The sequence below is a fragment of the Embiotoca jacksoni genome, unplaced genomic scaffold (assembly GCF_022577435.1).
Source record: "Embiotoca jacksoni isolate LCO1_2020_lvr unplaced genomic scaffold, fEmbJac1.0.p SCAF_81, whole genome shotgun sequence".
Classification (NCBI taxonomy): Eukaryota; Metazoa; Chordata; class Actinopteri; family Embiotocidae; genus Embiotoca; species Embiotoca jacksoni.
The window spans coordinates 626,243-649,592 of NW_027185438.1; the positions used below are offsets into that span (position 1 = coordinate 626,243).

General features: G+C 39.9%; 2 protein-coding genes across 7 annotated transcripts in view; both read right to left on the bottom strand.

Annotated features, from left to right (window-relative positions):
- Nucleotides 1-2,430: 2,430 nt before the first annotated feature.
- ccdc125 (coiled-coil domain containing 125) lies at nucleotides 2,431-13,396 on the bottom strand. Of its 3 annotated transcripts, XM_069139322.1 has the most exons (13): nucleotides 13,386-13,396; nucleotides 13,234-13,308; nucleotides 12,198-12,409; nucleotides 11,885-11,943; nucleotides 10,468-10,554; nucleotides 10,066-10,143; nucleotides 9,596-9,681; nucleotides 9,381-9,463; nucleotides 8,857-8,969; nucleotides 8,650-8,754; nucleotides 8,333-8,483; nucleotides 8,118-8,236; nucleotides 2,431-3,572 (listed from the first exon to the last, which is right to left on the bottom strand). In XM_069139322.1, the coding sequence occupies exons 3-13, from the start codon at nucleotides 12,394-12,396 to the stop codon at nucleotides 2,889-2,891; spliced, it is 1,764 nt and encodes a 587-aa protein (XP_068995423.1). In that variant the 5' UTR covers nucleotides 12,397-12,409; nucleotides 13,234-13,308; nucleotides 13,386-13,396; the 3' UTR covers nucleotides 2,431-2,888. The 3 variants fall into 3 exon arrangements, with proteins under 3 accessions (XP_068995423.1, XP_068995422.1, XP_068995421.1); XM_069139321.1 differs by lacking the exons at nucleotides 13,234-13,308; nucleotides 13,386-13,396 and adding an exon at nucleotides 12,911-13,227; XM_069139320.1 differs by lacking the exons at nucleotides 13,234-13,308; nucleotides 13,386-13,396 and having other exon boundaries at nucleotides 12,198-12,904.
- A 409-nt stretch (nucleotides 13,397-13,805) lies between these two features.
- Nucleotides 13,806-23,350, bottom strand: part of rad17 (RAD17 checkpoint clamp loader component) — a 55,735-nt gene continuing 46,190 nt past the window's right edge. For all 4 annotated transcript variants that reach the window (XM_069139319.1, XM_069139317.1, XM_069139318.1 and 1 more), the window contains exon 16: nucleotides 13,806-14,347. In XM_069139319.1, the coding sequence (XP_068995420.1) occupies nucleotides 14,164-14,347 (184 nt within the window). In that variant the 3' untranslated portion in view covers nucleotides 13,806-14,163. The remainder of the gene's footprint in view (nucleotides 14,348-23,350) is intronic.

Here is a 23,350-nt window from a genome sequence, read left to right on the forward strand (position 1 = left end):
TCGTGAGCTCGCTGTCAGTCCGACGCCCAAAACGCCACAATCAGTGACGCTCAGCGCTTCAAGGCCTGAAGATGCAAATGGCCGACGGCTCGCCTTCATCCCAACTGGAACAGATCTCCATTATCTGAAGCTAATGGGGCAGAGAGGAGGGAGAAGATGGGACGGCAGCTCCGATCTATGGAGCCACCGCTGATTAAAGGAACCACCTCTGACCTGTGATGTCAGACTTCACTTCCTGGAGCAGCAGCTGTCGCTGCAGACAAAACAACGAATTCACAGGAAGTCGAGTCCGATTCTTCTTCTGGGTTCGGACAGACAGCAGCGTCGCAGAGTTCCTCAGATACTCCAAATATATGACATCTTTATTGGTCAAACAGTGGCTCAAAGTCACACACCTTTCTAGAGCACCTAAAACACGCCTGATGCAGTGATTGGTGCTGAGGTTGGAGGGAAAGTGGGCGGGGCTCAACTGATCAGGTCATTCAGGTCAGTGGTTGGTGGAGAGAGGAGTGTCAGCAGGTATTTAACACTCGGACACCTCCTCACAAAATGAGCCTCATTTTAATTCTCCGTCTGGTAGAAATTTATTCCACATTTGTAAATGTCTGAACACTCCGGTTTGTAATTCCCAACCTGAACCGTCAGACCCGATCACGTGAGCACCTGACGTGAGCAGGCTCAGTTTCATGAACAAACAGCTGAATATGGACGTATCATATCTACTTCCTCCTTTAAAGAGTGTTCAAACTCTGCAGATGACTGAGCGGTTTGGAGACATTAACGTCCTGCCAGGTGGACAAACCTGTTGGTTTCTGTCATTTTGAGACATTTATTGGACATAAACAGATTTTGTTTTGACCTTGAACCAAATGGATGACTCCGCCCCCCCCATGAAGACGGACAGGTCCTAGAGATGCTCAGCAGCAGAGGACTGTCTGAAGGTGTGTTGGCGCTGCTCCACGTTTCAGTCCAACCAAAAGAAGTTTGCATTAATTTAGTCAGAGCGTCCCTGAGAAGACGGGAGGATGAAAGGAAGCGTTGGGACGATTCATAAGACTCTTTTATTGGACAATTTAAAGGTCAGACGTGGAATCAGTTGGACCTCAGTGAGGAAACATGGCAGCACCAACACGGTTTCCTGGACGACAGCTGATCATCATTAGTGATGTTGTCCTGACGATAAAAAGATGTCCTGCTTCAAGCGGACTCCTGCGTCTCCTTCTCTCCTCCTCCGGATCTCCAGTGATGAACCCGTCACCGATCACAGCAGGAGGTCAACGGTCCTGTTGGACCTCCAGAACATCTCAGGAGACCCACAATCCATCTGGTTCTAATTTGACCCTCAGGGGTCAAAGGTCGGCAACACAGCAGCATATTGTAATCATCTGATTATTACAGCGCCACCCATGGGTGCAGTACCTTCTTCAACCTGCCTGCCAATTATGGTGCTTTTTGGCCTCTTGTTTGTTTGTTTTTTTTAGTTTTATTTGGTTTAATTTAGTTTAATTTCATTTATTTAATTCATTTCAACTCTTAACAATTTGAATTTAATTTAATTTACTCCTCCGCCTCCTCCGAGTGTGATGTCATCATCAGTAATATTCAGTGACTCCATGACGTCGTTGGAGAAATAGTTATGCTGAACAACCACCTGCCTGCAGCCTCTGACTCAGACTCACACTGCCCTCTGCTGGTCACTCTGTGCAGCATGCTGTCGTTCTGATGTTCTCCCTGAGATGAAGAGCTCAGGACCCGAAGGTCCGGTACCTCTGTTAGAGGCTGTTTCACCCACATCAGGTCTGATCTGTATCAGTAAGTTTTACTACATTTTATTAATCCAGGTCTGTTTTCACGTCGTGTCCGTGAGTCCAGTTGAACTTCCAGTGACATCATCACCTGCATGAAGGTCAGAGGTCATCTGTGCGAGTCTCTCCATGCTGCCTGTTGGGTTTCTTCATGTTTTCAGACATCTCAACTCCTCCTACTGTCACAGTCACCTGCCAATCATCACTTTAACAGACACAACACATTTCTTCTGACAGGACTGAAAAACAACATGATGAATATTGGTGCGGATGAGAGAGAAACAAACAGCTGTTCCATATTCATCACTTCACTCAGTGAAGCGACTGTGGACAAACTAATGGATGACATCATTTCAATAAACATACACACTCAGCTTCTCCACATCATTTCAGGGGAAATCTATTTTCCCTTCATATTTAACTGAAACATGAGGTTGCAGTTGTCGTGGAAACGGGTCAGTAGCTCCTGTCTTTGGGGTCGTGACCTCTGTCTAGTTTTAACGTGTTCACATGTTAACTCCTTCATTTACAATGTTAAAGTGTAAATAAAATCAGAATGTGATGATTGGAAATCATGTAAACTCATAATTAACTGAAAACAGACCAAAGAGATGTTGAATATTTATATATTTTATTGTTTTATGAAAAATATCTGCTCATTTTGAATTTGATGGCAGCAACACTTCTCTAAAAGAACCACCATCAGGTCTCTATCAGGTCTCCGCCGCGTCTCCACCACGTCTCCGTGTCTCCATCGTGTCTCCACCGTGTCTCCACCGTGTCTCCATCGTGTCTCCACTGTGTCTCCATCATGTCTCCACTGTGTCTCCATCGGGTCTCCACCGTGTCTCCACCGTGTCTCCACATCAGACTATTTACTGAGTCAAACAGAGGAATTCTGGGTAAAATCTTTCAAGCTGCAGGTGAGTGTCTGTGGCTGAAGAACCAGTCTGGTGGATCCACATCAGCGTTCTGATTGGTTTGACTGCTGGAGGTCCGACTTGAGGTTCTTATCAGTGAGATCTTGTTCTGACAATTCTGTTCTGGTCTCTGACAGACGAGGAGGTCGTCCTCTCTGGATCTTCAGCTGCTGTCTGATGTTGATGATGTCTGAGACTGGATCCTGGTCTCTTGTGGGTCTTTGGACTGGATCCTGGTCTCTTGTGGGTCTTTGGACTGGATCCTGGTCTCTTGTGGGTCCTGTGATTGGATCCTGGTCTTTGGTGAGTCCTTTGGTTGGATCCTGGTCTCTGGTGAGTCCTTTGGTTGAATCCTGATCTCTGGTGAGTCCTTTGGTTGAATCCTGATCTCTGGTGGGTCCTTGGACTTGATCCTGGTCTCTGGTGGGTCCTTTGGTTGGATCCTGGTCTCTGGTAGGTCCTTGGACTTGATCCTGGTCTCTGGTGGGTCCTTTGGTTGGATCCTGGTCTCTGATAGGTCATTGGACTTGATCCTGGTCTCTGTTGGGTCCTTGGACTTGATCCTGGTCTCTGTTGGGTCCTTGGACTGGATCATGGTCTCTGGTGGGTCCTTTAAATGGATCTTGGTCTCTGGTGGGTTCTTGGACTGGATCATGGTCTCTGCTGGGTCCTTTAAATGGATCCTGGTCTCTGGTGGGTTCTTGGACTGGATCATGGTCTCTGAGGAGCCTGGTTGAATGCGGTGTCCAGAATCCAGATGCAGCTGTTTCTGCAGCTCCTCAGCGCTGTGGGCCAACATGAGGCTCACCTTCCTCTGGTGGGCAAGAGCCTCGTCTTTGTCGTTGAGCTGCAGCAGGAAACAGGAAAAAGGAAGTCACGTGATGACAGATCAGGAAGTTCAGCTCCACCACAGACAGTCTGGGGAACTTCAGGAGGGCCTGGTTCTACCCGCAAGGTTCTACATGTCTGATTCTACCTTCCTAACCCTCGGGGATTAATAAAGTAACTACCTAACCTAACCAAACCTAACCTGGTTCTACCTGTCTGGTTCTACTTGGTTCTTCCTGTCATGTTCCTCCTGTCTGATTCTTCCCATCTGGTTCTACCTGGTTATTCTTGGTTCTTCCTGTCTGGTTCTACCTACCTGGTTCTATCCACCAGGTTGTACCTGTCTGGTTCCCCCTTCCTGGTTCTACCTTTCTGGTTCTTCCTGTCTGGTTATTTCTATCTGATTCTTACTATCTGATTCTACCTGGTTCTTCCTGTCTGGTTCTTCCTGTCTGGCTACACCTGCCTGGTTCTTCCTGTCTGGCTCCACCTGCCTGGTTCTTCCTGTCTGGTTTTACCTTCCTAGTTCTACCTACCTGGTTCTACCTGTCGGGTTCTACCAAGTTATACATGCCTGGTTCTTCCTGTCTGGTTCCACCTGTCTGGTTCTTTCTAGCTAGTTCTACCTGTCTGGTTCTACCTGGTTCTTCCTGTCTGTTTTTTCCTGGCAGGTTCTTGTCTGATTCTTCTATCTGGTTCTATCTGCCTGGTTCTTCCCGTCTGATTTTACCTGACTGGTTCTTCCTGTCTAGTTCTACCCCCCTGGTTCTACCTGCTACCTATATGGTTGTAGCTTCCTGGTTGTACCTGTCTGATTCTACCTGGTTCTTCCTTTCTGGTTCTCCCTGTCTCATTCTTCCTGTCTGGTTCTTTCTATCTGATTCTTCCTATCTGGTTCTACCTGGTTCTTCCTGTCTGGTTCTTCCTCTCTAGTTCTACTTGACTAGTTCTACCTGTATGGTCCTACCTGCCATGTTCTTCCTGTATGGTTCTACCTGTCTGGTTCGACATGCCTGGTTCTTTCTGTCTGTTTTTTCCTGTCAGGTTCTTCTTGTCTGGTTCTTCTATCTGGTTCTACCTGCCTGGTTCTTCCTGTCTGATTTTACCTGCCTGGTTCTTCCTGTCTAGTTCTACCTGTCTGGTCCTACTTGCCATGTTCCACCTGTCTGGTTCCACCTGTCTGGTTCTACCTGTCTGGTTCTACCTGGTTATACATGCCTGTTTCTTCCTGTCTGGTTTTACCTGCCTGGTTCTACCCCCTGGTTCTACCTGCTACCTATCTGGTTGTACCTTCCTGGTTCTACCTGTCTGGTTCTACCTGGTTCTTCCTTTCTGGTTCTCCCTGTCTCATTCTTCTTGTCCAGTTCTACCTGGTTATACATACCTGGTTCTTCCTGTCTGATTTTACCTGCCTGGTTCCACCTGTCTGGTTCTTCCTGTCTGGTTCTACCTGGTTAATCATGCCTGTTTCTTCCTGTCTGGTTTTACCTTCCTGGTTCTACCTGCCTGGTTCTACCCACCAGGTTCTACCTGTCTGGTTCCCCCTTCCTGGTTCTTCCTGTCTAGTTCTACTTGTCTAGTTCTACCAGTCTGGTCCTACCTACCATGTTCTTCCTGTCTGGTTCTACCTGGTTATAAATGCCTGGTTCTTCCTGTCTGATTTTACCTGCCTGGTTCTACCTGTCTGGTTCTACCTGGTTCTTCCTGTCTGTTTTTTCCTGTCAGGTTCTTCTTGTCTGATTCTTCTATCTGGTTCTATCTGGTTCTACCTGCCTGGTTCTATCTGCCTGGTTCTTCCTGCCTGGTTCCACCTTCCTGGTTCTACCTGCCTGGTCCTTCCCGTCTGATTTTACCTGCCTGGTTCTTCCTGTCTAGTTCTACCTGTCTAGTTCTACCAGTCTGGTTCTACCTGGTTATACATGCCTGGTTCTTCCTGTCTGATTTTACCTGCCTGGTTCTACCCCCCTGGTTCTACCTGCTACCTATCTGGTTGTAACTTCCTGGTTCTACCTGTCTGGTTCTACCTGGTTCTTCTTTTCTGTTTCTTCCTGTCTCATTCTTCCTGTCTGGTTCTTTCTATCCGATTCTTCCTATCTGATTCTACCTGGTTCTTCCTGTCTGGCTCCACCTGCCTGGTTCTTACTGTCTGGTTCTTCCTGCCTGGTTCCACCTTCCTGGTTCTACCTGCCTGGTTCTTCCTGTCTGATTTTACCTGCCTGGTTCTACCCCCCTGGTTCTACCTGCTACCTATCTGGTTTTACCTTCCTGGTCCTACCTGCCTGGTTCTACCCACCAGGTTCTACCTGTCTGGTTCCCCCTTCCTGGTTCTACTTGTCTGGTTCAACCTGGTTCTTCCTTTCTGGTTCTTCCTGTCTCATTCTTCCTGTCTGGTTCTTTCTATCTGATTCTACCTGGTTCTTCCTGTCTGGCTCCACCTTCCTGGTTCTACCTACCTGGTTCTACCTGTTGGAATCTACCAGGTTATACATGCCTGGTTCTTCCTGTCTCGTTCTTCCTGTCTGGTTCCACCTGTCTGGTTCTTCCTAGCTAGTTCTACCTGCTACCTATCTGGTTGTACCTTCCTGGTTCTACCTGTCGGGTTCTACCTGGTTCTTCCTTTCTGTTTCTTCCTGTCTCGTTCTTCCTGTCTGGTTCTTTCTATCCGATTCTTCCTATCTGATTCTACCTGGTTCTTCCTGTCTGGCTCCACCTGCCTGGTTCTTCCTGTCTGGTTTTACCTTCCTGGTTCTACCTACCTGGTTCTACCTACCTGGTTCTACCTGTCGGGTTCTACCAGGTTACACATGCCTGGTTCCACCTGTATGGTTCTTCCTAGCTAGTTCTACCTGTCTGGTTCTACCTGGTTCTTCCTCTCTAGTTCTACTTGACTAGTTCTACCTGTATGGTCCTACCTGCCATCTTCTTCCTGTCTGGTTCTACCTGGTTATACATGCCTGGTTCTTTCTGTCTGGTTTTACCTGCCTGGTTCTACCTGTCAGATTCTACCAGGTTATACATGCCTGGTTCTTCCTGTCTGGTTCTTCCTGTCTGGTTCTACTTGACTAGTTCTACCTGTATGGTCATACCTGCCATGTTCTTCCTGTCTGGTTATACCTTCCTGACTCTACCTGCCTGGTTCTACCCACCAGGTTCTATGTGTCTGGTTCCCCCTTCCTGGTTCTACCTGTCTTATTCTACCTGGTTCTTCCTTTCTGGTTCTTTCTATCTGGTTGTACCTGGTTCCACCTGTTTAGTTCTACCTGCCTGGTTCCTTCTGCCTGGTTCTACCTGCCTGGTGGTACCTGTCTTGTTGTACCTGTCTGGTTCTACTTGCCTGGTTCTACCTGTCTGGTTCTTCCTAGCTAATTCTACATGTCTGGTTCTACCTGGTTCTTCCTGTCTGGTTCTACCTGCCTGGTTCCACCTGTCTGGTTCTATCTGCCTGGTTATTGCTGTCTGGTGGTACCTGTCTGGTTCTACATGTCTGGTTCTACCTGGTTCTTCCTGTCTGGTTCTTCCTCTCTAGTTCTACTTGACTAGTTCTACCTGTATGGTCCTACCTGCCATCTTCTTCCTGTCTGGCTCTACCTGTCTGGTTCTACATGCCTGGTTCTTTCTGTCTGGTTTTACCTGCCTGGTTCTACCTGTCGGATTCTGCCAGGTTATACATGCCTGGTTCTTCCTGTCTGGTTCCACCTGTCTGGTTCCACCTAGCTAGTTCTACCTGTCTGGTTCTACCTGGGTCTGGTTTTTCCTGTCAGGTTCTTCTTGTCTGATTCTTCCTATCTGGTTCTAACTGGTTCTTCCTGTCTGGTTCTTCTTGTCTTGTTCTACTTGACTAGTTCTACCTGTATGGTCCTACCTGCCATGTTCTTCCTGTCTGGTTCTATCCACCAGGTTCTACCTGTCTGGTTCCCCCTTCCTGGTTTTACCTGTCTTGCTCTACCTGGTTCTTCCTTTCTGGTTCTTTCTATCTGGTTCTACCTGGTTCTTCCTGTCTGGTTCTACCTTCCTGGTTTTACCTACCTGGTTCTATCTGCCTGGTTCTTCCTGTCTGGTGGTACCTGTCTGGTTCTACTTGTCTGGTTGTACCTGTCTGGTTCTTCCTAGCTAATTCTACATGTCTGGTTCTACCTGGTTCTTCCTGTCTGTTTCTACCTGCCTGGTTCTTCCTGCCTGGTTCCACCTGTCTGGTTCTACCTGCCTGGTTCTTCCTAGCTAATTCTACATGTCTGGTTCTACCTGGTTCTTCCTGTCCGGTTCTACCTGCCTGGTTCTTCCTGCCTGGTTCTTCCTGCCTGGTTCCACCTGTCTGGTTCTACCTGCCTGGTTCTTCCTGCCTGGTTCCACCTGTCTGGTTCTATCTGCCTGGTTCTTCCTGTCTGCTTCTACCTGTCTGGTTCTACCTTTCTCAGCTCTGTGATATTTTAAACCTGGAAATACCATGTGAAGCACATTGTAGCTATTTTTTAAGCACTGTATGAATACATGTTATGAATATCAATATTATGAATATTAATATGCGTGTTGTAGATGATGGTTGAAAGTGTGGGAGGAGCCTCACCAGGTCCAGTAATCTGTAGAGAGTCTCTGAGAGGTCCTCAGACATCTTCACCTCCAAACTGGACGGCAGCAGACTCCTCAGTTTCTGGTTGACGCTGGTGAAAGGACTCCTGCTGCAACCTGCAGGGAGACAGCAGCTCTACTGAAGAGGAGTCCAGTTGGATGTAGCTTGCTGTGCTAACAGCCGTGCTAATAGCCATGCTAACACAGACTTGCCTTCGGCCTTCCAGGTGTGTGATTTGAGGATGCTGGTCTCAGCCAGCAGCAGGAAGTGTTCACTCCGTTTCTTCAGCTGCTGTTCGAAGGCGATGCGGAACGCGTCTCCAACCATCACGGCCTCGTCTCTCCTGGACCGCTGAGCCTCCAGCTGAGAGACACGCAACACTTTCATGTGCTTGTTCATCACAGTAACCTGCACATGTTTCTAGAAGCACCATCAATGATGATGAAGTTCTCATGAAGAACACAGACAGAGAGCAGACAGAGGAAGTGGGCGGAGCCTGGTCCAGGTGAAGAGGGTGGGTGGAGTTTACCTCCTGCTGCAGCTGGACCAGCTGCTTCCTGCTGGCAGCAGCAATACGGCTGCAGGGACACGCTTCAGGTCCACCGGGACAGCAGCAGGCTCCCAGCACGGCCAGCTGGGGGGACACAGAGGACACGTTAAGCTTTCCTGAGGTCACGTGATCCACATGTCTGCTGGACCCTGTTCACAAGGAAGACTGAGTGGACGTCTGTCTCACCTCCAGGACACTGCAGTCTCTCTCTGGGCTTAACTGAGGTCTGCTGGTCTGGAAAACTCTCTGTTCCTTCAGGGACAACAAGGAGAGGAGCTCCGAGTGGTGCTGAGTGAGAGCTGCACACACACACACACAGAGACACACACACACACACACAGAGACACACACACACACACACACACACACACACACACACACACTCACACAGACAAACACACACAGAGACACACACACACACACACACACACAGAGACACACACACAGACAGACACACACACACAAAGACAAAAACACACACACAGACAAACACACACACACACACACACACACAAACACAGGCAAAAACACAGACAAACACACACACACACACACACACACACAAAGACAAAAACACACACAAAGACAAAAACACACACAAAGACAAAAACACACACACACACAGACACCATCATCACCGTTTCCATCATCTTCATCATCATCATCATCACAATCTTCATCATCATCATCATCACCATCATCATCATTACCAAAGTGTTCTCCTCTGAGCTGCTGGATTTCAGCCTCCATCTCCTCCAGGTGTTCAGTCAGTGTCTGGTTCTCCCTCAGTACTCTGATCACAGCAACGACAACAACAGCAAAGACAACGACGACAACAACAACAACAACGTGTCCAGTTAGAACCCCACCAGTGACAGCAGCTGGGATTGGAGGACATGCAGACGTCATGTGACCTGTTGATGACCTGTTATATTTCTGCTCCCAGGACTGATCACTCTTCTTCATCTGGACCTGCAGGAAGCTGAGATCCCACTGAAGACTGTTCACCTCCTGCAGGAGCAGAGGAGCAGGACAGGAGGAGGTGAGGAGGAGGAGGAGGACAGGAGGAGGAAGATGACAGGAGGAGGTCTCGTTCTCCAGCAGCTTCTTCACACAGGAAACAGACGGCTGCTTTTATTTTGAAGGTCCAGAGTTCAGGTTAAATAAATTATAAATGTATTACTTGATGGACATTCAACAACATTAAACAGCTGTTTGTTTATATTTCATATTCATGTCCTCTCCATCTATAGAACTTATCATAGGGGCGGAGCATCTGGAAGGCCCCGCCCACCAGGAACATGAGACCTCCTGCTGCCTTCATACCTGTCTGCTCCTGTCTCTGATGACCAGGAAGATCCCTGGGTGTTGATTGGATCCCAGACAGGAAGTTACCTTCTCCAGAGCTCTGGCCGTCTCCTCACTCTTCTGCAGAAGACTGTTGGTGTGACTGGTGGCTTTCTGCAGGATGGCCTGAGGAGAAGGAGGAGGAGGAGGAGAAGGGGGAGGGAGAGGAGGAGGAGAAGGAGAAGGAGAAGAAGGAGGGGGGGTAGCTCAACAGGGGTCTGGGGTCACATGATCGTTCACCTCCTCAGGGGGGACAGGAGGCCTTCACCTAGGCTGCTGGAGATCAGGTGTGTGTGTGTGTGTGTATCCACGTGTAGGTAGGTAGTAGTTACTTTATTAATCCCCAATTAATCAGACATTTATTCACTCCAGCAGCATACAGGAAGCAATAGATAATAATAGAATAATAAAAAGCAATGTGTGTGTGTGTGTGTGTGTGTGTGTGTGTACCTTCCCCTGCAGGATCTTCAGAGCTTCATATTTCCCCTTCAGGTACTGATGAGTAACATCTAGCTCACAGCACAGAGCATCTATGACCTGTCAACACAGCAGAGGTCAGAGGTCATCTATGACCTGTCAACACAGCAGAGGTCAGAGGTCATCTATGACCTGTCAACACAGCAGAGGTCAGAGGTCATCTATGACCTGTCAACGAGGTGTTCTGATGACATCATGTTTCAAGAGGGGCGGAGCTTCACTGTCTAAGACCGATGAAGGCGTCAGGTCAGGAGACACCAGCTGAGTTTTCAGAGTCAGAGTGTCAATACCGAGTTCTTCTGGGACCTCCTGAGGGGAACATTCACTGTGGAACACCTGAACTGTGTCGCCATGACAACACACCGCTCAACGTGTTGAAAACAAGCGAGTTTCTCACCACAACAACGAAATCGTAGCTCCGCCCCCAAACTCACCTGATCTATCTGATTCCTTCTGTTCAACAATAATTAGACATCAAATCTGATGTTTCAGACAAATAAACCATCACCTCCTCATGTTCTCCCTTCCTCCTGCTCCTCCTCATTTTCTACCTTCCTCCTCCTCATGTTCTCCCTTCCTTCTGCTCCTCCTCATGTTCTACCTTCCTCCTCCTCCTTTTCCTCCTCCTCCTTTTCCTCCTCCTCCTCATTTTCTACCTTCCTCCCCTTCCTCCTATGTTCTACCTTCCTCCTGCTCATGTTCTACCTTCCTCCCCCTCATGTTCTACCTTCCTCCTGGTCCTCCTCATGTTCTACCTTCCTCCTCCTCATGTTCAACCTTCCTCCTCCCCCTCATGTTCTACCTTCCTCTTCACGTTCTACCTTCCTCTTCCTCCTCCTCATGTTCTACCTTCTTCCTGCTCTTCCTCATGTTCAACCTTCCTCCTCCTCAAGTTCAACCTTCCTCCTCCTCAAGTTCTACCTTCCTTCTCCTCCCCCTCATGTTCTACCTTCCTCCTGGTCCTCCTCATGTTCTACCTTCCTCCTCCTCCTCATGTTCAACCTTCCTCCTCCCCCTCATGTTCTACCTTCCTCTTCACGTTCTACCTTCCTCTTCCTCCTCCTCATGTTCTACCTTCTTCCTGCTCTTCCTCATGTTCAACCTTCCTCCTCCTCAAGTTCAACCTTCCTCCTCCTCAAGTTCTACCTTCCTTCTCCTCCTCCTCATGTTCTACCTTCCTCTTCCTCATGTTCTACCTTCCTCCCCCTTATGTTCTACCTTCCTCCTCCTCAAGTTCTACCTTCCTCCTCCTCCTCCTCCTCATGTTCTACCTTCCTCCTCCTCAAGTTCTACCTTCCTTCTCCTCCTCCTCATGTTCTACCTTCCTTCTCCTCAAGTTCTACATTCCTCCTCCTCATGTTCAGCCATCGTCCTCCTCATGTTTTCTTACCTCTGCTGCTTCCTGTAGTTTCTCCTTCAGTTCCTCTCTGGTCAGGTCAGCCAGACAGTCTGCTGAGTCACACAGTGTCGTCATGCATTTGTGTGTGTGTGTGTGTGTGTGTGTGTGTGTGTGTGTGTGTGTAAAAACATCATCCCTGAAATAATGGAACCACCTGGATAGAGTTAGTTTAAAAATGTTTTCTAACTAACAACAATACAAATGTTCCAACATGTCCACCTTATTATACAATGATATATTCTGTCATTGTTGGAAGTGTTCAGATTCATGTGTTTAGTAAAGGTGGAGACCAGATCTGTCCTACCGAGGTGTGTCTGCCTCCAGCTGCTCCTCAGCAGGACGCCCTCTGACCTTTCTGCTGCTCGGACCCGCATCCCGTTCCCCAGGACCCTCATCCTGTCCCCCAGGATCCCCATCTCGTCTCCCAGGACCCCAATCCCGTCCCCTAGGTCTCCGTCCATCATGTCATCGTCCAGGCTGCTGGGCTCAATGACCTCCTGCATCCTGGATGAGAATCTGTTATGAATGAAAAACATGAATAAACATTAGAGAGCAGTTAAACCGACAATAATCTTGCAGTATGAAGACGGAGAAAATTATTTTAGAGACCGACTGAAGACAGGCGAGAGACTGAAGACAGGTGTAAGACTGAAGATAGGCGAGAGACTGAAGACAGGCGAGACTAAAGACAGGTGAAAGACAGGTGAGAGACTGAAGACAGGTGAGAGACTGAAGACAGGTGAGAGACTGAAGACAGGTGAGAGACTGAAGACAGGTGAGAGACTGAAGACAGGTAAGAGACTGAAGACAGGTGAGAGACTGAAGACAGGTAAGAGACTGAAGACAGGTGAGAGACTGAAGACAGGTGAGAGACTGAAGACAGGTGAGAGACTGAAGACAGGTGAGAGACTGAAGACAGGCGAAAGACTGAAGACAGGCGAAAGACTGAAGACAGGCGAAAGACTGAAGACAGGTTAGAGACTGAAGACAGGTGAAAGACTGAAGACAGGTTACTACCTGAAGTGCAGACCGGTGTGACACCTTGAGGAGATCAGTTATCTCTGAACACTTCTTCATAAACCACATACAGAATGACAGCAGACACCTGTCTATTAGAAATTCATCACTTTACAGTTAAAGCTCTAAAACCTCAGACTTCAGTTTGTGGTCAAGTTATTATGTAATAACAATAACTTTATTTTAGAAGCCACTGTTCAAAAATTGCTTCACAAACCAGGACAGAGCTGGAAAACTCACTTACATTAACGATCCCAGAAAACATAAAAACATGGATATAAATAGCTAATGATCCTTCCTGTTTTATAATGACGTCATCTTACCTGCAGCTGTGAAGCAGTTTTGTTTGTTTGTTTTCTCCTTCTTCTTCAGTGCTTCCGTCTCCTCCGACTCGAACACTGACGTCACATATCAAAGTTTAGATAAAAACTGTTAACATGAAGTCACATCTACATTTAGTTTAACATGTTCCGACCTGTGCTGCGTTCAGGGACAGTTCCTCCCTCCACCTCCGTCCAATATGAAAAACCTGCAGCAGCGCCAAACTGGGGGCGGGAACACCAACTACATCTGGTCTGGCCCTTCAAAATAAAGGCACGAAGCAGCAACTAACTTAGTAAACAACAAGATATCAGACAGATGGAAACAACACATCACTACACAGAAATTCAAATTCAAAACGTTATAATATATTTTTAAACTGCATGTGTGACAGGTGTCTGAGGAGGAAGGAGGAAGGAGCACCTGAGACAGGTGTCTGAGGAGGAAGGAGGAAGGAGCACCTGAGACAGGTGTCTGAGGAGGAAGGAGGAAGGAGCACCTGAGACAGGTGTGGTGACTTCTGCAGAGTCAACATGATACAAACTGCTGAGTAAATATTGGATAAAGAACCACATCCTGTTCAGGTAGATTTTATTCATATTTACATTCACATGTTGCCCAGGATGAGTTTTAACTTCTTATTAAACAGAAACAGGAAAACTAAAGGTCACTGAGCACAAAGATAAACTGGAACTTGAATAAATACTGAGTCACTTTGATTCAGTCACAAGAATCGAGCTCCTCTGGAACAACGAGGCAGCAACAGGTGACCCCTGAACACAGAGTCATGTGACACACCTTCTAACATGTCAGAGCTGCTGCTAGAGTCACATGACTCTGATCTTCCTCCTGCTGGAGTCACATGACTCTGATCTTCCTCCTGGAGTCACATGACTCTGATCTTCCTCCTGCTGGAGTCACATGAGTCAGCCTCAGTCGCTGGTGTACTCCTCAATGAGAAGCTCCTCTTCCTCCACAACGACCTGCTGAGCAGTGAGCTGAGGCTGACTGGCTGGAAGACCCCCCTCTCCCCCCCCCACACCTCCCTCCTCCTCTTCATCACTGTCCGTCTGCAGCTGCCCCGGCTCCTTGTCTGTCAAAGTCTCCAGGTTGGACCTGAGGACACAGCAGAGGACAGAGGGTTGGTGTGTTTGTGTGTGTGCTGCCACCATCCAGTAAAACTGGAATGGCAACATTTATAAACCAGTGATCACATTTCCAGGAACCGACTACATCTCTAACATCTCCATCTCATCTACTATCTGTATCATCTCTACTATAAATATCATCTCTACTATAAATATCATCTCTACTATAAATATCATCTCTACTATAAATATCATCTCTACTATCTGTATCATCTCCACTATAACTATCATCTCTACTATAAATATCATCTCTACTATCTGTATCATCTCCACTATAAATATCATCTCTACTATAAATATCATCTCTACTATAAGTATCATCTCTACTATCTGTATCATCTCTACTATAAATATCATCTCTACTATAAATATCATCTCTACTATCTGCATCATCTCTACTATAAATATCATCTCTACTATAAATATCATCTCTACTATAACTATCATCTCCACTATAAATATCATCTCTACTATAAATATCATCTTTACTATCTGTATCATCTCTACTATAAATATCATCTCTACTATAAATATCATCTCTACTATAAATATCATCTCTACTATAAGTATCATCTCTACTATCTGTATCATCTCTACTATAAATATCATCTCTACTATAAGTATCATCTCTACTATAAGTATCATCTCTACTATAAGTATCATCTCTACTATCTGTATCATCTCTACTATAAATATCATCTCTACTATAAGTATCATCTCTACTATCTGTATCATCTCTACTATAAATATCATCTCTACTATCTGTATCATCTCTACTATAAATATCATCTCTACTATCTGTATAATTTCTACTATCTGTATCATCTCTACTATCTGAATCATCTCTACTATAAATATCATCTCTACTATAAGTATCATCTCTACTATAAATATCATCTCTACTATAAGTATCATCTCTACTATAAGTATCATCTCTACTATCTGTATGATCTCTACTATAAATATTATCTCTACTATAAATATTATCTCTACTATAAATATCATCTCTACTATCTGTATCATCTCTACTATAAATATTATCTCTACTATAAATATCATCTCTACTATCTGTATCATCTCTACTATAAATATCATCTCTACTATAAATATCATCTCTACTATCTGCATCATCTCTACTATAAATATCATCTCTACTATAAATATCATCTCTACTATAAATATCATCTCTACTATAACTATCATCTCCACTATAAATATCATCTCTACTATAAATATCATCTCTACTATAAATATCATCTTTACTATCTGTATCATCTCTACTATAAATATCATCTCTACTATAAATATCATCTCTACTATCTGTATCATCTCTACTATCTGTATCATCTCTACTATAAATATCATCTCTACTATCTGTATCATCTCTACTATAAATATCATCTCTACTATAAATATCATCTCTACTATCTGTATCATTTCTACTATAAGTATCATCTCTACTATCTGTATCATCTCCACTATAAATATCATCTCTACTATCTGTATCATCTGTACTATAAATATCATCTCAACTATAAATATCATCTCTACTATCTGTATCATCTCTACTATAAATATCATCTCTACTATAAATATCATCTCTACTATCTGTATCATCTCTACTATAAATATCATCTCTACTATCTGTATCATCTCTACTATAAATATCATCTCTACTATAAGTATCATCTCTACTATAAATATCATCTCTACTATAAGTATCATCTCTACTATAAGTATCATCTCTACTATCTGTATCATCTCTACTATAAATATCATCTCTACTATAAGTATCATCTCTACTATAAGTATCATCTCTACTATCTGTATCATCTCAACTATAAATATCATCTCTACTATCTGTATCATCTCTACTATAAATATCATCTCTACTATAAGTATCATCTCTACTATCTGTATCATCTCTACTATCTGTATCATCTCCACTATAAATATCATCTCTACTATCTGTATCATCTCTACTATAAGTATCATCTCTACTATCTGTATCATCTCTACTATAAATATCATCTCTACTATAAATATCATCTCTACTATAAATATAATCTCAACTATAAATATCATCTCTACTATCTGTATCATCTCTACTATAAATATCATCTCTACTATAAATATCATCTCAACTATAAATATCATCTCTACTATCTGTATGATCTCTACTATAAATATTATCTCTACTATAAGTATCATCTCTACTATAAATATTATCTCTACTATCTGTATCATCTCTACTATAAATATTATCTCTACTATAAATATCATCTCTACTATCTGTATCATCTCTACTATAAATATCATCTCTACTATCTGTATCATCTCCACTATAAATATCATCTCTACTATCTGTATCATCTCCACTATAAATATCATCTCTACTATCTGTATCATCTCTACTATCTGTATCATCTCTACTATAAGTATCATCTCTACTATCTGTATCATCTCCACTATAAATATCATCTCTACTATCTGTATCATCTCTACTATAAATATCATCTCTACTATCTGTATAATTTCTACTATCTGTATCATCTCTACTATAAATATCATCTCTACTATAAGTATCATCTCTACTATCTGTATCATCTCTACTATAAATATCATCTCTACTATCTGTATCATCTCCACTATAAACATCATCTCTACTATCTGTATCATCTCTACTATAAATATCATCTCTACTATCTGTATCGTCTCTACTATCTGTATCATCTCCACTATAAATATCATCTCCACTATAAATATCATCTCTACTATCTGTATCATCTCTACTATAAATATCATCTCTACTATAAATATCATCTCTACTATCTGTATAATCTCCACTATAAATATCATCTCTACTATCTGTATCATCTCTACTATAAATATCATTTCTACTATAAATATCATCTCTACTATAAATATCATCTCTACTATAAATATAATCTCAACTATAAATATCATCTCTACTATCTGTATCATCTCTACTATAAATATCATCTCTACTGTAAATATCATCTCTACTATCTGTATCATCTCTACTGTAAATATCATCTCTACTATCTGTATCATCTCTACTATAAATATCATCTCTACTATAAGTATCATCTCTACTATAAATATCATCTCTACTATCTGTATCATCTCTACTATAAATATCATCTCTACTATAAATATCATCTCTACTATAAATATCATCTCTACTATAAATATAATCTCAACTATAAATATCATCTCTACTATCTGTATCATCTCTACTATCTGTATCATCTCTACTATAAGTATCATCTCTACTGTAAATATCATCTCTACTATAAATATCACCTCTACTATAAATATCATCTCTACTATCTGTATCATCTCTACTATAAATATCATCTCTATTATCTGTATCATCTCTACTATAAATATCATCTCTACTATCTGTATGATCTCTACTATAAATATTATCTCTACTATAAGTATCATCTCTACTATAAATATTATCTCTACTATAAATATCATCTCTACTATCTGTATCATCTCTACTATAAATATAATCTCTACTATAAATATCATCTCTACTATAAATATCATCTCTACTATAAATATCATCTTTACTATCTGTATCATCTCTACTATAAATATCATCTTTACTATCTGTATCATCTCTACTATAAATATCATCTCTACTATAAATATCATCTCTACTATCTGTATCATCTCTACTATCTGTATCATCTCTACTATAAATATCATCTCTACTATCTGTATCATCTCTACTATAAATATCATCTCTACTATAAATATCATCTCTACTATCTGTATCATTTCTACTATAAGTATCATCTCTACTATCTGTATCATCTCCACTATAAATATCATCTCTACTATCTGTATCATCTGTACTATAAATATCATCTCAACTATAAATATCATCTCTACTATCTGTATCATCTCTACTATAAATATCATCTCTACTATAAATATCATCTCTACTATCTGTATCATCTCTACTATAAATATCATCTCTACTATCTGTATCATCTCTACTATAAATATCATCTCTACTATAAGTATCATCTCTACTATAAATATCATCTCTACTATAAGTATCATCTCTACTATAAGTATCATCTCTACTATCTGTATCATCTCTACTATAAATATCATCTCTACTATAAGTATCATCTCCACTATAAGTATCATCTCTACTATCTGTATCATCTCAACTATAAATATCATCTCTACTATAAGTATCATCTCTACTATCTGTATCATCTCTACTATCTGTATCATCTCCACTATAAATATCATCTCTACTATCTGTATCATCTCTACTATAAGTATCATCTCTACTATCTGTATCATCTCTACTATAAATATCATCTCTACTATAAATATCATCTCTACTATAAATATAATCTCAACTATAAATATCATCTCTACTATCTGTATCATCTCTACTATAAATATCATCTCTACTATAAATATCATCTCAACTATAAATATCATCTCTACTATCTGTATGATCTCTACTATAAATATTATCTCTACTATAAGTATCATCTCTACTATAAATATTATCTCTACTATCTGTATCATCTCTACTATAAATATTATCTCTACTATAAATATCATCTCTACTATCTGTATCATCTCTACTATAAATATCATCTCTACTATCTGTATCATCTCCACTATAAATATCATCTCTACTATCTGTATCATCTCCACTATAAATATCATCTCTACTATCTGTATCATCTCTACTATCTGTATCATCTCTACTATAAGTATCATCTCTACTATCTGTATCATCTCCACTATAAATATCATCTCTACTATCTGTATCATCTCTACTATAAATATCATCTCTACTATCTGTATAATTTCTACTATCTGTATCATCTCTACTATAAATATCATCTCTACTATAAGTATCATCTCTACTATCTGTATCATCTCTACTATAAATATCATCTCTACTATCTGTATCATCTCCACTATAAACATCATCTCTACTATCTGTATCATCTCTACTATAAATATCATCTCTACTATCTGTATCGTCTCTACTATCTGTATCATCTCCACTATAAATATCATCTCCACTATAAATATCATCTCTACTATCTGTATCATCTCTACTATAAATATCATCTCTACTATAAATATCATCTCTACTATCTGTATAATCTCCACTATAAATATCATCTCTACTATCTGTATCATCTCTACTATAAATATCATTTCTACTATAAATATCATCTCTACTATAAATATCATCTCTACTATAAATATAATCTCAACTATAAATATCATCTCTACTATCTGTATCATCTCTACTATAAATATCATCTCTACTGTAAATATCATCTCTACTATCTGTATCATCTCTACTGTAAATATCATCTCTACTATCTGTATCATCTCTACTATAAATATCATCTCTACTATAAGTATCATCTCTACTATAAATATCATCTCTACTATCTGTATCATCTCTACTATAAATATCATCTCTACTATAAATATCATCTCTACTATAAATATAATCTCAACTATAAATATCATCTCTACTATCTGTATCATCTCTACTATCTGTATCATCTCTACTATAAGTATCATCTCTACTGTAAATATCATCTCTACTATAAATATCACCTCTACTATAAATATCATCTCTACTATCTGTATCATCTCTACTATAAATATCATCTCTATTATCTGTATCATCTCTACTATAAATATCATCTCTACTATCTGTATGATCTCTACTATAAATATTATCTCTACTATAAGTATCATCTCTACTATAAATATTATCTCTACTATAAATATCATCTCTACTATCTGTATCATCTCTACTATAAATATAATCTCTACTATAAATATCATCTCTACTATAAATATCATCTCTACTATAAATATCATCTTTACTATCTGTATCATCTCTACTATAAATATCATCTTTACTATCTGTATCATCTCTACTATAAATATCATCTCTACTATCTGTATCATCTCTACTATAAATATCATCTCTACTATCAGTATCATCTCTACTATAAATATCATCTCTACTGTAAGTATCATCTCTACTATAAGTATCATCTCTACTATCTGTATCATCTCTACTATAAGTATCATCTCTACTATAAGTATCATCTCTACTATAAGTATCATCTCTACTATCTGTATCATCTCTACTATCTGTATCATCTCTACTATAAATATCATCTCTACTATAAGTATCATCTCTACTATCTGTATCATCTCTACTATAAATATCATCTCTACTATAAGTATCATCTCTACTATAAGTATCATCTCTACTATAAATATCATCTCTACTATAAGTATCATCTCTACTATCTGTATCATCTCTACTATGAATATCATCTCTACTATCTGTATCATCTCTACTATAAATATCATCTCTACTATCTGTATAATTTCTACTATCTGTATCATCTCTACTATCTGAATCATCTCTACTATAAATATCATCTCTACTATAAGTATCATCTCTACTATAAATATCATCTCTACTATAAGTATCATCTCTACTATAAGTATCATCTCTACTATCTGTATGATCTCTACTATAAATATTATCTCTACTATAAGTATCATCTCTACTATAAATATCATCTCTACTATCTGTATCATCTCTACTATAAATATTATCTCTACTATAAATATCATCTCTACTATCTGTATCATCTCTACTATAAATATTATCTCTACTATAAATATCATCTCTACTATCTGTATCATCTCTACTATAAATATCATCTCTACTATAAATATCATCTCTACTATCTGCATCATCTCTACTATAAATATCATCTCTACTATAAATATCATCTCTACTATAACTATCATCTCCACTATAAATATCATCTCTACTATAAATATCATCTCTACTATAAATATCATCTTTACTATCTGTATCATCTCTACTATAAATATCATCTCTACTATCTGTATCATCTCTACTATCTGTATCATCTCTACTATAAATATCATCTCTACTATCTGTATCATCTCTACTATAAATATCATCTCTACTATAAATATCATCTCTACTATCTGTATCATTTCTACTATAAGTATCATCTCTACTATCTGTATCATCTCCACTATAAATATCATCTCTACTATCTGTATCATCTCTACTATAAATATCATCTCAACTATAAATATCATCTCTACTATCTGTATCATCTCTACTATAAATATCATCTCTACTATAAATATCATCTCTACTATCTGTATCATCTCTACTATAAATATCATCTCTACTATAAGTATCATCTCTACGATAAATATCATCTCTACTATAAGTATCATCTCTACTATAAGTATCATCTCTACTATCTGTATCATCTCTACTATAAATATCATCTCTACTATAAGTATCATCTCTACTATAAGTATCATCTCTACTATCTGTATCATCTCAACTATAAATATCATCTCTACTATCTGTATCATCTCTACTATAAATATCATCTCTACTATAAGTATCATCTCTACTATCTGTATCATCTCTACTATCTGTATCATCTCCACTATAAATATCATCTCTACTATCTGTATCATCTCTACTATAAGTATCATCTCTACTATCTGTATCATCTCTACTATAAATATCATCTCTACTATAAATATCATCTCTACTATAAATATAATCTCAACTATAAATATCATCTCTACTATCTGTATCATCTCTACTGTAAATATCATCTCTACTATAAATATCACCTCTACTATAAATATCATCTCTACTATCTGTATGATCTCTACTATAAATATCATCTCTACTATCTGTATCATCTCTACTATAAATATCATCTCTACTATAAATATCATCTCTACTATCTGTATAATCTCCACTATAAATATCATCTCTACTATCTGTATCATCTCTACTATAAATATCATTTCTACTATAAATATCATCTCTACTATAAATATCATCTCTACTATAAATATAATCTCAACTATAAATATCATCTCTACTATCTGTATCATCTCTACTATAAATATCATCTCTACTGTAAATATCATCTCTACTATCTGTATCATCTCTACTGTAAATATCATCTCTACTATCTGTATCATCTCTACTATAAATATCATCTCTACTATAAGTATCATCTCTACTATAAATATCATCTCTACTATCTGTATCATCTCTACTATAAATATCATCTCTACTATAAATATCATCTCTACTATAAATATAATCTCAACTATAAATATCATCTCTACTATCTGTATCATCTCTACTATCTGTATCATCTCTACTATAAGTATCATCTCTACTGTAAATATCATCTCTACTATAAATATCACCTCTACTATAAATATCATCTCTACTATCTGTATCATCTCTACTATAAATATCATCTCTATTATCTGTATCATCTCTACTATAAATATCATCTCTACTATCTGTATGATCTCTACTATAAATATTATCTCTACTATAAGTATCATCTCTACTATAAATATTATCTCTACTATAAGTATCATCTCTGCTATAAATATTATCTCTACTATAAATATCATCTCTACTATCTGTATCATCTCTACTATAAATATCATCTCTACTATAAATATCATCTCTACTATAAATATAATCTCAACTATAAATATCATCTCTACTATAAATATCATCTCTACTATAAATATCATCTTTACTATCTGTATCATCTCTACTATAAATATCATCTCTACTATCTGTATCATCTCTACTATAAATATCATCTCTACTATAAGTATCATCTCTACTATAAATATCATCTCTACTATAAGTATCATCTCTACTATAAGTATCATCTCTACTATCTGTATCATCTCTACTATAAATATCATCTCTACTATAAGTATCATCTCTACTATAAGTATCATCTCTACTATCTGTATCATCTCTACTATAAGTATCATCTCTACTATCTGTATCATCTCTACTATA

What these genes read in the sequence shown, in the direction of transcription:
- ccdc125 (XM_069139320.1), bottom strand. Translation starts at nt 12,429, where the DNA reads ATGTTTTTCATTCATAACAGATTCTCATCCAGGATGCAGGAGGTCATT. An exon ending in TGGGAGCAGAAATATAACAG is followed by an intron (nt 9,464 to 9,595) that starts GTCATCAACAGG and finishes TGCTGTGATCAG; the next exon opens with AGTACTGAGGGAGAACCAGA. An exon ending in GAGACTGCAGTGTCCTGGAG is followed by an intron (nt 8,755 to 8,856) that starts GTGAGACAGACG and finishes GTGTCCCCCCAG; the next exon opens with CTGGCCGTGCTGGGAGCCTG.